This window comes from Hermetia illucens, chromosome 5 (assembly GCF_905115235.1).
Source record: "Hermetia illucens chromosome 5, iHerIll2.2.curated.20191125, whole genome shotgun sequence".
Lineage (NCBI taxonomy): Eukaryota > Metazoa > Arthropoda > Insecta > Diptera > Stratiomyidae > Hermetia > Hermetia illucens.
Genome location: NC_051853.1, coordinates 40,639,812 through 40,652,637, shown reverse-complemented (window position 1 = coordinate 40,652,637; position 12,826 = coordinate 40,639,812). Strand labels below are relative to the sequence as shown.

The 12,826-nt window shown below is 37.0% G+C and overlaps 1 protein-coding gene across 3 annotated transcripts in view; it reads right to left on the bottom strand.

The window, feature by feature from the left end:
- Window positions 1-7,483: 7,483 nt before the first annotated feature.
- LOC119658471 (microtubule-associated protein tau) overlaps window positions 7,484-12,826 on the bottom strand; it is a 53,307-nt gene continuing 47,964 nt past the window's right edge. For all 3 annotated transcript variants that reach the window (XM_038065893.1, XM_038065895.1, XM_038065894.1), the window contains one exon: window positions 7,484-9,126. In XM_038065893.1, coding sequence (XP_037921821.1) covers window positions 8,944-9,126 — 183 coding nt within the window. In that variant the 3' untranslated portion in view covers window positions 7,484-8,943. The remainder of the gene's footprint in view (window positions 9,127-12,826) is intronic.

Genomic DNA, 12,826 nt, shown 5'->3' with positions numbered 1-12,826 from the left:
AACAGGATCTCTAAAATTTGTGGGAAAGTGATGAAACATAAACGAGGGGATTCCGAAGCCAAAATTTGATGAAAAAAAAAATGAATTTAAAGTTACTGTTTTTGTTTATACGTAAGCATTATTACCCTGCCAAGTGACATTTTAAAACAAATAATTGTGATTTCTGATTGGAGTTTTATTCTGGAATTTAATTTGTTTCCACACTTTTGGCCCGCGATTCCTTAAGCACTTCTAAATAAAAAATATTATATACCTTTTTCGATTTTTTAAACCTTTAGCACAACCCTAAGAAACAGAACTGCGCGTAACTAGGTAAATTTCAAAATCTTTAAAATTCCACAAATTATGAAAAATGCGGTAAAAAGTTCAAAGGTTAACATAGAAAAACTTTTTTTGGTAAAATCTGGTTTTATTATTCAATATGCCATTTTTGAAACAGCAAGGACATCCGAATCAATCATCGCTGCGGAAACAAAACCTGTGTAGATTAATGGATCTAATTCGTCGGTTTTTTCTGTAATGAACGCAGTTAGAGTTGAGTCTGATCTAATTAATAATAATAGTCGTTGGGGCAAAAATTCAATTGGGTCAGGGCCTAGATACTATAGGATTATAGTACCCTATAGGAGGCAAAGTGATCAGCATGGCGTTTGTTCGAGATTATTATCCTGATCTGACCGAGGTATTCATTCCCAACTGAGTCAACTGGTATTTGACGCCAAGTCATGGTACAAATTCCACTGCCATCAGCGAGATTTGAACCGCGACATTCCGTGCGAAATCCTTGTGCTCCAACCACTCAGCTATCCGGATCTAATCACACTCCCAAATTTTAGGTGGAAAAGTTTATATTTATTCCAATCTTTGGCAGAAACAACAGACACAACATCATTTTAGCCGAGAGCCATTTGGTCAAGGTCTACCACCCGTAGAAGATCAAATAGATGTCATCAGCATGGTCGAGGTGTTTGAGGAAAGATGTTATGGTTCATTAAATTTAATGAGAAATTTCTCCACGTTATTCGGACAGAGCAGCATTAAGAATGTCACTGATAACAAGAAAAAAATTACATCCGTGACAAAACTTCGCTTTGGACCTAAAATGCTACTAAAATTTTACCCCGACGCAGCACATAACATTTTGAATCATCGCTTTGATAATAGCTATTAGCTGCCCCGTAATGTCTCGCATTGATGTCGAAAGCATTCTCGATCAATTGATAAAGAGCAGGTGAAGCGAAAATCTAAACCACTATTATTCCAAAATGATCTCCAGTGTATTGATATCGGTCTCGGATTCCTTAGATTTCCATACGAGTGGAAATAGTATATCTGGAGAGTAGGAACTTCAGGGCGGCGTGATCGACGACTTTTGTAGCACCCGAGAAAAGACCATTTTTGATAGTGGTCAATCTAATCACAGTAGATCTACTATAGGCAGTACCCACACTAAAATGACCCGACTTGCGAATGCGCTGCAGAAGCTTATCTGAACACATCAGAGACGCTAAACGAGGAAAAGGCATAATTTTCGTCAAATCGTATTGGTCAGAGAGATATCGGTGAGCTTTTGCTATTTTGGTACTACTGCCGTGCTCACCCATATAGCAAAAAATTGTTTCAGTATTCACTTATGTATAAGTAAATATTTGCCGGTCTCACCAATATATTGGCAAGTCCGAGCGGTATGTCAAACACAGCTGATCGGATTTTCGTTACATCTCACTCATGCTCAAGGGCAAAACAATTTGAAATCGTGCGTACTCGCACTGATTTTCCCTCCTGAGGGACAAGGGGGAGTGTGGTAACTGTCTAGTATCTAATTGTGAATCTGATTGCTCGTGCTGCGGCGGTTGGTTGAAACTGATCTTATGGCAAGCTCTGTGCTGGAACAATGTGCTACCAATGACAAGATGGTGTAAGCTGCTGAAATTGACAAACCTCGATTACACGCTTTGGAGTCGGTTCACCACGTGCAGTCCACTCAGATGACGATCGCTTTGTTTCGTGTGTATAATAATGGAGCCATGTTTCGTCTATTGTCACATATTGACGCATAAATTCGGGTTTTTTTATGGAGGAAGCAGCGTTTGAGCTCAGAATCGTCAACTTGTTGTTGTTTTTAGTGGATTATGAGCTCATGCGACACCCACTTTGTACAGATCTTTCGCATACCCAAATATTCATGCACGATATGTCCTTTAAAATCTTTTAAGCCCCGGCTATCTCGATCAACTTCATTTTGCGGTTATCCGAAATTATTTTGTAGATTTTTTTGATATTTTCGTCGGTAACAACCTTTCGGAGCGTCCACTATGTAGATAGTCTCCGGTGATCATTTGGCCTCGTTTAAGCTTAGCAAATTACTTTTTTACGACTGCTTTTCCTAGTGCTAAGTCCGAATAATGTTCGTCAAGTCAAGACTTGGCTTCAATAGTATTTGTTTTTTTTTTATCTATTTTTATCTAGTTTCTTCAAACTAACAAAAGTTGCTTCACTCAAAATGCTCCATCCCGCAGCTATCTTTTGAAGATTAGGGTTAATTAAAAATCACATGGATTTAATACTAGTAGCGCCACCTGCATGTTAGCCTACGAAATTTTCAACCCAACTATTAGGAATATTCCAACTTCACATCTCTTTTTAAGGGGAGGTTTTTTATAGAAATAGTATGTTTGCAGTTTTTAAATAATAGGCATATTTAAATGAAATATATATTTGTTGTTTCACTCTTAAAAATACAAAATGGCGGTAATATTTACATTTGTTTCAAGGACGTCGCAATCAAAATGCCCAATCGGTTCTTAATTCTCATCTGAAAAAATACTAAAATCACAATCATTTAAACACATCTATAGTTTTTTGTTAAGCTAATAAAATGTTAAACACTTTTAAAATTCATTAAAAATTTTAAGCTTTTAACAAAACAGTGTGAATTTTCAGTAAAAATTGAGACTTTTATGCTCTGAAAAAATAATTTCTTTTATCAATATTTGGATTTTTTTAGGTTTAACTAGAACGTACTAGTGTATAAAGAGTGTGTGGAAAACGCCAAAAGAAGTAATTTTTGAACAACTTAAAAAACAGCGTTTAAAGTTTCTATAACAAAAAATTGATAATTATAACGACTTACACCCATTTAGCGATCCCGTCCTATACTGCAATCCTTCAACGTAAAAGTCGATCGGTATATACCTGCACTAATTGTACCGGTATATATTATAATAATTAATCGATCAAAACAAATCAGAATGTGAAAAATTATGAGAAGGTCGGTACCCTTTTTCCAATAGAGACATGGACACTTCGAAGCTTATATGGTTGGAAATTACTTTGAATTTCGATTTGAAATTTTCAGCCTTTATTACACGGAAGATCATAAACATATTTAGGTGAAAAAAATCGAAGTTTCTTGGAGCGGTTACAGGTATCTCCCCCTCTAAATTCCCGATTTTCAAAATTTGAAAAGACAAGACAGATACCAATTTGCTTTTACATTTGTTTCTAATTAAAAAAAAAAAAAAAACTTAGAAAAGTCCCAATCGTCAGCTGTGCTTCTCCAATCACAACGAAAATTCTGCAGCATCACTTGCATGCATAACCATTTTCCTAATATATAGCATCATCAGGTTTATGACCGAGAAGAATTGCGAACTCTTGGCCGCGTTCAAGAGAAGAATCCTCGGAAAATCGTTGGTCCCCTACATGAGGATGGACGATTCCGTAGCCTACCCCATGACGAAATCTATGAGCGATACGATGACCGTCAGATTGTGGATAAAATCCGGCTCAATATCTATGGTAGAAAAAGAAGATGAGGCAGACCCTGCCTAAGATGGAACGATGGCGTAGGTCAGGATGCCAGATAGCTTTTAGGCATATCGAATTGGTGGACCTCGGCGCAAAACCGGGATGTATGGAGTTCCTTATTAAGGTAAGCCTAGACCGGATACCGGTTGCGCCGCTGTTGATGATGATATTTGGATGGATTTTAGGGCTTTGAGCAAGTTAAAAGGTCAGAGGGTTTTTTGAATAAAATTGTGAGAAAGAAAATAATAATAATCATTTTTAAATTAATATTTTGAAATAAATGAATGTCCGGATGGAAAGTAGAACTTTGAAAGGGGTGTAATGGAGGTGTTGAAGGGAGCTATTTAGGAAAAGGAAAAATCCACATACCAGCAAATAAATCTCTCGTCAGCTCGACACAGGGCAAAGCAACGAAATTATACACCCGCTGTGATGCCATGGACACAACAGAACAGATAACATCTTTAAACGAAATAACGAATTAGAATAAAACTGACGCTTTGTATGTTCTTTATTACAAGGTGAAAGATTTGTTGATAACATTAATACATATATATTTTTTTATTAAATGTGTTGTTTGATATCTCGTATATATAAAACAGATATGTTGTCTAAATCACTAACGATTGCAATGGCTACTAACATACAAGTTATAAACAGTTTCTTCTGCCAAAAAGGGATTATGATATTTTCGAATAATATATTATAAGTTTTAAATTCATTTATTTGTGTAGAAACAACTATCAATACACATATAAAATTTTGCCAAAGTTAATCATATAGAGGAGAGTAACTCACTTGAAACTGCCAAATGCCCCTATTATTCCTTTTTTCATTGGAATTTTTATTCCGGGCGCAGGGAAAATCCTCCCCTTCCATCCTCTCTCGTCAGGATTTACATTTGCCTTATTCCGGAAAGCCACCTTACGAGATGTACCAATACCAAAACCCCTGGATTTTACTCCCACTAAGCAAGCTAGAGGAGGATCTACAAGGCAGCTTGGAAATAGACAAAATAGAGAAAAATACTGACTGTTCTGCAAAGGTTAATATAGAAATATACCTATTAAAAAGCAAAAAGGGAACTGGATTCGTTTTCCAAAGATAAGGCAGATCTTTTCGCGAAGAATTTAGAAAGAACTTTCCAGTTTCTTAACACACAAGAGACTACATGCCTAACCCCAGCCCAAAAAAATGACCATTACCCAATACATTGTCTAAAAGCTGTTTTAGACTCTCTGAGGATAGAAACTAAAACAAATATCTGAGTGAAATTATGCGGTGTTTCCAACGATTAATTATTTGAAATAATAAAAACTTGTTTTTTCTTTTTCGTTGGTGTGAATGATTATTCTTGCAAATACCGATATTTCGGAAACCACTTGTTTCCTTCATCAGTGCTAACAAGTTCAACTTGTTTGTTCCCGAAATATCGGTATTTGCAAGAATAAACATTCACACCAACGAAAAAGAAACAACAAGTTTTTATTATTTCAAATAAAACAAATATGCTTCTTAATAAAGATCTTGGCTCCTAGCTCATTATAGGAAGAATATTGAAAGAATTGCCAAAAATTGAAAATACCCAAAGTAATCGTATCGAACAATATCCCTTCTCGCAACTACCGCGAAGTTATTTGAAGGCTACCTCTGAAGAGATTAAAGTAAACTATTGTGAGTCGATGCAAGCTGTCATCTGGATTCTGGTATTCAGGATCACGACTCTGATTGAAAATGCGGTAGAAAACAAGCAAGTGTGCTCAGACATTATACCCAATGGTGCTCAGGCATTCGAAAGGGTGTGATGTCAGGATAGACAAATTTCTCGAGATTGGTTGGAAAAAATGACTGTTGATGTATCGTGGGCCCGTGTCATGGTTCAATACTGTTTCTGTTGTATGCTAGTGATAGACCGGGTTTCTAGTGAGGAAGCTAAAATGGACACATTTGCGGATGACACTTCTAACTCTACTACTGGAAAGGATACTGAGGAAGCAACACCAACGCAAAGTGAATTCAGCCAAAGTCACGATGAATGGACACAGGTATGAAACTCGTTCAACTGGCAGATTTCGAAAAAGAAGGAAGAGTTAAATGTTAGATACCGACAGAGGTACCAGTTGTTGCAAAAGAATTCCCAGCTCACCATCGGCAATAGATACTTAATTTGTCAACAGATTCTGAAACCCATATGGATGTACGGCACACAACTGTGTCATAGAATGAAATGATCTCACTTACGCGATTACTAACCATTACGAATCTAGAAGAATCGTCGTACCAAGCACCCATGAAATCCTCAGGGTCACCAAGCTAGGTAAGCGGTTCATCAACCGAGATGCTTGGCTTTGAAATGACGATGTTTAGAAGATGGTCCGTGAAAAGAAATGCCTCTACCACAAGTTTCTCGACGATTGGCAAACTTTCAAGAATGCCAACCGGGAGCAAAGCAAGCGATCACTGCTACCTGAGCGGTCCATTACAAAGACCTTTACGATAAATTGAACACTCGGGATGGGGAGAGAGATCTGTATCAATTTGTCAAAAGCCGACACTAACGCATACAGGATATCGAATACTTCTGTTGCATTAATGACAAGAATGGTACTTTGCTTACCGACCGACGAGCGTCAACGGATAAATGGCGAGAATATTTCGAGAAGATTTCAACTGAAGAAATTGTTCATCCTCCGAAGAGCTGGGATCCAACGCTATGGTTCAGTGAATTCAATTGGGTTATTAAAGAAGATAGAACATCTGACTGGCAAGAAAGTACCATAGTTCCAACATCGCAAAAGAAAGGTAGTCCAACAGAATGTTCAAATTACCGATCCAGTGGCTGTCCGCACCATGAAGATTTTTGAACGTGAACCGTGAATCAAACCGGGTTGGTCAAGAACTGCGGAACTAGCTACTGATGCAATACACACTACGTGGTTACTAATGGAACACCGTGAAAAACATCATCTACATTGCATTTCTGGATCTGGAGAAAGCGTTAAACTGTGTGCCATATGAACTCATCTAATAAGCTCTACGACAACACTTAGTGCCAGAGGAACTGTATCACTGTGTTCAGTTGCTCCACCATGATTCGAAATGTAAAATTTGAAGTATGGGGGTGTATCAAAACTGCTTCATATCTCTGTCGATGTTTATCAAGGAATCGTCCTCTCCCCACTCCTCTTTATTCTGGTTAAGAACATTGTCACACGGGACTCCAGCGCCCTATACACTGCTTTATGTAGAAGATGTTTTCCTAGCGTCCTAGCAAATGATCTCGAGCACCTTGTCCAAAAATGGAATCATCGCCTCACGTAACACGGTTTCAGATTGAATCTGAATAAAATAGAATTTTTGACGACCGATCCCCATGAAGCAGGCACAATAACTGTCAATGGCATTGACTTGCCCAGAACTGAGCGATTTAAATATCCCGGATCCCGGATCAATATCAGCCAATGGAAACCGGCGTTATGCTTCACGCATTAGCGCAACCTGCATGATCTAGAGTTCCTCAACAGGTATTGTGTGTGATGGACATATTAACGAACGTCTCAACTTTAAAAAAATTTATCACAATGTGGTCTGTCCTGTTGCCCTCTACGGTTCTGAGTGTTAGCCGACTATAAAAAACAACGAACGTCGTCTTGCGGTAAAATGAGGGAAATGAGGGTATCCGCCATCGATATGGAGTTGCACCTATTGTGAAAAAAATGCGAAAGAGGCGCTAGATGGGGACTCAAAAGCCTGGGCCAAGATCATGCCTTTGATAGAACAAAATGGCGCAACCGATCACGACGAACTAACCCCGCTTCTGAACGGGGCAAAGGCTAAAGGAAAAGAAGAATTATTATGTCTCCATGTGAAGTCCAAAAATTGACGGATATTACAAGTCTGTCAAGATGACTGAATGGAAAGCAGATGAATGACTTATTTTCATAAAGAACAAACTGCCAAACCGCTAAAGCTTATAAGGAATAACTAGACAGTAACGTCTACTAATATGCTGAGGTTGATCACACGTACTTTCTCCCAAAAGTTTGAACATGAATTATTAAAAGGAAGCTTCTGGATGGGGAAAATATTAGTCGTAGATTATCGAGAGCTGGTTTTAGTGGATAAACATTTGATACTTTCAGGCAGGTATGTAAATGTTTATTCCAGGGGTCTAATAATTTTATTTGGGTAAATGGTAACTGTTGAAATTTTCTATGGAGGGAACGTCGGTGACGACATCTCCAAATCCGAGACTGTTTTAAAGGGAGTCTTACCCTGGTGTCACTTGGTAGCCCTACTTACGATCTAACATTTGTTGAACTTCTGTTCAAATTATGATCACCTATTCCTCTTGCGTTGTTTTGAGAAAGCGTTATCTTTTAAGATTTCATACAATTATATAATATCAATGAATTATTGAGCATAAGGGGAAAAGTGTAGTCCGTTTTAACCGGTCTTTTTCGGAACACTTCAAAACAAGGCAAGGGAAATTTATGTTTCATAACTAATTCTAAGCAATTCATATCTATACACTATCGGGGTCGTAGGGAGAAAATCTGGGTCCGAGGTGAAAATCATACTGACCCGTCTAGAATTGCACAGTCAGCCTCATTTGGTTGAAAACTCTATTCCCGGGTCCTCTGAGACAATTCCGGGTCAGGGGGAATTACCCTTTCCCAACTCTCTGTTGGTTGACCCGTGGACTATACGTTCATGTACTATGTCCGCAAAACGTATTGTCATTTGAATTGTTTAGACATCGAGAACTGGTACGGATACATATAGGGAGGAAACATTCTTCGTTTTACCATATGTAATGTACATTTCAGCGTCGATAGGGTTACGCAATAAATATTTTCTACTCGTGTACAGTTATTAGTATTTTTTTAGAAGTGTTAAAATTTCGATAATATTATTTTCCAGTGAAATTATCTAGACACTAAGTCGACTAATAAATGAATTGTGAAATTTACACTGTAAGTGCTGATACAATTATGAAGATACTAAATATTGCAGTTAAACTTAATTGGTCCACAATGTTCGGTACAGTTGTCGTCTTTAACATTATAACCACCAAAATTTCTGGGAAACTAAGTTTTTATAACAAAGTCCGTTCGTCTGGCAATGGTGCGCTTAGAAGAGTCGGAAAGGTTTAGGGTGTATGGCTCGACCATTACGAGCTGATTTCGGCCTGGAACTCTTTGGTCTTTCAAACGTCAATGATGGAGTCGATACAGAAAGGACGATGCATTCAGCTGGTAAAGACATTGACGATGTTAACGTAGATGTTCTCACCATTGAGGGTGTCCGCCAGTACTAAAAATATAAAATCATTATTCATAGCGCATATTAGAGTAACATTCGTAAAGCTCATTTAGTGAATCTCAAAAGATAAATTTTTATATCGTCTAATGAAACTTAACTACAATTCTACAATAATTACCCATTTTATTAATCCAATTTACGCAATGACACTATAGGCTTGAATAAAATTGTAATTTTGTGAGAAGATTTGTGATAAAGTCTGGGGGATATTGATTACCGAAGCAATACTACAAATAAAGAATTTGAAGTGATTCTTTCAATAATAAATGTAAAAAAAAACTAGTAAAATACAGAAAAAAATCCAATTAATTTCTTAGAAAATAAGAATTATTTTGTTTCCACCAGAAGAGCGTTGGATACTTTCAACATTCAAAATTCTTAGTCCGGTACGAGATTTTGAGGATATGAATTCCTTATCTCTGGAAAATTAAAAAAAATAACTATATTTTTGAGTAAATCTATTTTAAAAATATTTTGTTACTTCCCAAAATTCAAAATTTCATATATTTAAATGAATTCAATTTTCTTTTTGTGACTTGTGTTGGCTGAATATAAAATGATTAATCTATTATTTCTGATAGGAAATTATGACTATCACACACAGGTGAAACAATTCTATCCTGTAGATTTTAGGAATGGATGACTTTTTAATTTTTTTATATAAAAGTAAATACTTTATGAAGTAAATAGTTTATTCCAAGACTTATTTTCTAGCGATTAAATTATTTAAAATAATAAAAACTTGTTTTTCCTATTGGCTAGTGTTGATTTATATTTTGCGAATACCAATATTTCGGACTTTTTAGTATTTGCAAAATATAAATCAACACTAGCCACTAGGAAAAACAAGTTTTTATTATTTTAAACGACACCATGGGGTAAATGTTGAAGGAAAATATAACCTTTGGTAATCTTTCGATATTTCTTTTTTCTCTATCTTTTGATACCTAATCAGAATGGGTGGAAGCAAGTACGTTTGAAAATGCTTTTACCGGAATGATGGGCGTACTCATAAAGTACTCGTTTATACCAATACTTATCAAATATGAATAAACCTGAGACAGACATTTGTCTGAATTAGATGTAGACACTTCATATTAATAGCGTTTTAAATATTTAATTTTTGCTAATACACTAAGCAATATTTTATCGATTTCAGTCGCCGTCAGTGCCAGAGTGGCTTCAAAAGGTTTTTGTATTGCGTCTTTGGCTGTGGGGTTTCTAATAGCCACCATAGCGTCTCGTGTCGTGTTGTAGCTAGTGGAAGAGGTCCTTTAAGCTAAATTTAAAATGGGATCGTTTTTTCATACTTGTAATACCGACATGGCAAATTATTTTGAATCGATGTATTGTATGTGCGGACCCAGGCCGATAAAGGCAAGTCTACTTTTTTTATTTTCAGAATATATTGATGATTATTATCAATTATTTATTGTTATTATTATCAATTATTATCCTCGACCTAAATAAAGATGGAACATTAGCGGGTACTGCATATGTTTCGCTTCTAGTTGTCCTGTATTACCGTAGGAATTTCTACAAAATTGTTCCTACCTATTTTTGACTGTCATTCATTCATTGCTGTTTTCCATAGTGGACCTGGCCATATATCTTTAACCTCTCGTAGCCAGTACCTCACATTGTTGCTTGCTGGTCTTTATGTGCATTAGGTTCTGCTAATTTGAACTGCTTTCGGTCCCTCTTTTGAGTCTTTCCATAGCTCTAGATTTGCTATTCTCTTAACCAGAATATCCTGCCTATTGTTCTTAAGTAATTGTTGATGAATACTTGTGTTTCTTTCACATATGTATAATGGAATTCTAAGCAAGCGACGTTTCGCTATGACATAGCAGAATTACTTTGATTTGTCACATAAGTTAAATAATCGAAGGTTCGTGTTTCTTGTTATCTGCACAGTAGCTATCGCACCAGGCGTGGTAGTTTTACCAACAAGTCAGCAGGTTGAAGCCATATATATGATGATATTGCCAAAATTGAATTTATCAACATTTAGAATACCGGGCGTGGAAGAAAAGGTTTTTACTTGGTTTAAGTAAAAGTCCTACACAATCAAAAAATTTTTGGTTCTTACTAAAGGGACTTCATTCCCAAATCCTGCGGTTATTGAAGGAATTTCTGGAATATGGAGTTACACTACATATCAGTTACACTACTTTTCGATAGACTTCAAGGCTGCCTATATACCATAGCCTAAATAAAACTTTGCACGACTTCCAAAGAATTCAGTATTCTGATAAAATTGATATAACTACTGACTGTGACCTATGCATGTGCAAGGCTAGATGAAAGCCGTGGGGACCTTTTAAAATCACCAGCAGTTTTAGGAAGTTGGGATGCTTTGCCATACATTGTTGTTAAGTACAAGAAACCATTGAAATGTTGGTTGTACACTTGATTTCTTACGCGAATTCGATGCAAATTAGACATCCCGCGGTATGCAAATAAGTTCCTGTCAATATCTCGCAAATATAACGTTTCGATGAAGAAGCCTATTCTCTCGACTCAGTATCAGTTCCAGCATTCCACTTCCCTGACAAATTCGATGAATTATGTCCTGCGAATTGGAAAAGTGGTATTAACAATATGGTTGAAGAGCTGGCTTTCATCGAATGGGCTTGAAGAAGCGCTTCCGTGCTATACGAAGGAACTATTCTTGCTAAAGCAATATTAACAGATTTATCTTGGAGAAAAGGGTATTTTACCTATATATTATCACACACTAGCACTTAAGAGAAAGAGATTTCCACTGGTTCCATTTTAAAAAAATTAACCTTCCTGCCTTTAACCTGGAACCTTATTTCTCATTTATTTGGAATTTCTATTTCTGTGGTCATTATTTTTTTTTTTATTTTACCTTTAGTTGTTTATCCTATTTCCCTACTTTTTATTTTACTTTTAGTTTCTTAATTTTACCCTACTTCTTTTTTAATACATTTTTCAATGCGTTGCTAATGAAGTAGATAAGATGAAATGTTAAATCCCGAATTTGAACACTTCTTCTTCTCCTTCCTTACTCCCGTAGGATCCACACCAATTTTTATGGCCTGGGAATATTAAGAATGGAAGGAAACTCCAAAGGCCGTGGCCCTTGAAGATCTGAGACAGGCTAAGCATCAATTGAGGATGCGATGCGTCGTAGAATCATATTCTCGATTGCCTCACTTGAGTCACTAGTTTTACGGCTCTACATGCGTGGTCTAGGGGAAATTTTTCATATTTTCAGTTTCGGTTCGCGCGTGCTATCTGATAGGTTCACGAGATATTCCCCTTGTTTGTATTTTAGGTTCCGGTATGGTTCTCTCTTCAGACACCACTTTGTCGTGATGGGGGAGCCTTTAGTAGTTTACTACTACCCTAGGGGTGTCCAAAAGTGAATATGGAAACTAGACATTTAAACTTAAAGTGGTAAGAAATCACAGATTTCGAATCCACCCGCGACCATGAGCAATCATGTCGCGGCTGAGGCGCTAATTTTAGTTGCCTCACCACATTCATGCCCCCTATGGATAAAAGTCCGACTCAATGGAAAACTTGCATTTAGTGCCTACGGCGGAGCTAGCCAGAAAGGAAAGTACAGAAACTCTCAACTTGCGAGAAACTGAAAATCCGATTACGGCCGGCCATTCGCGGTTCCACAGCCCAAATCTACCCGCAACGGAAGAGGAAGGCT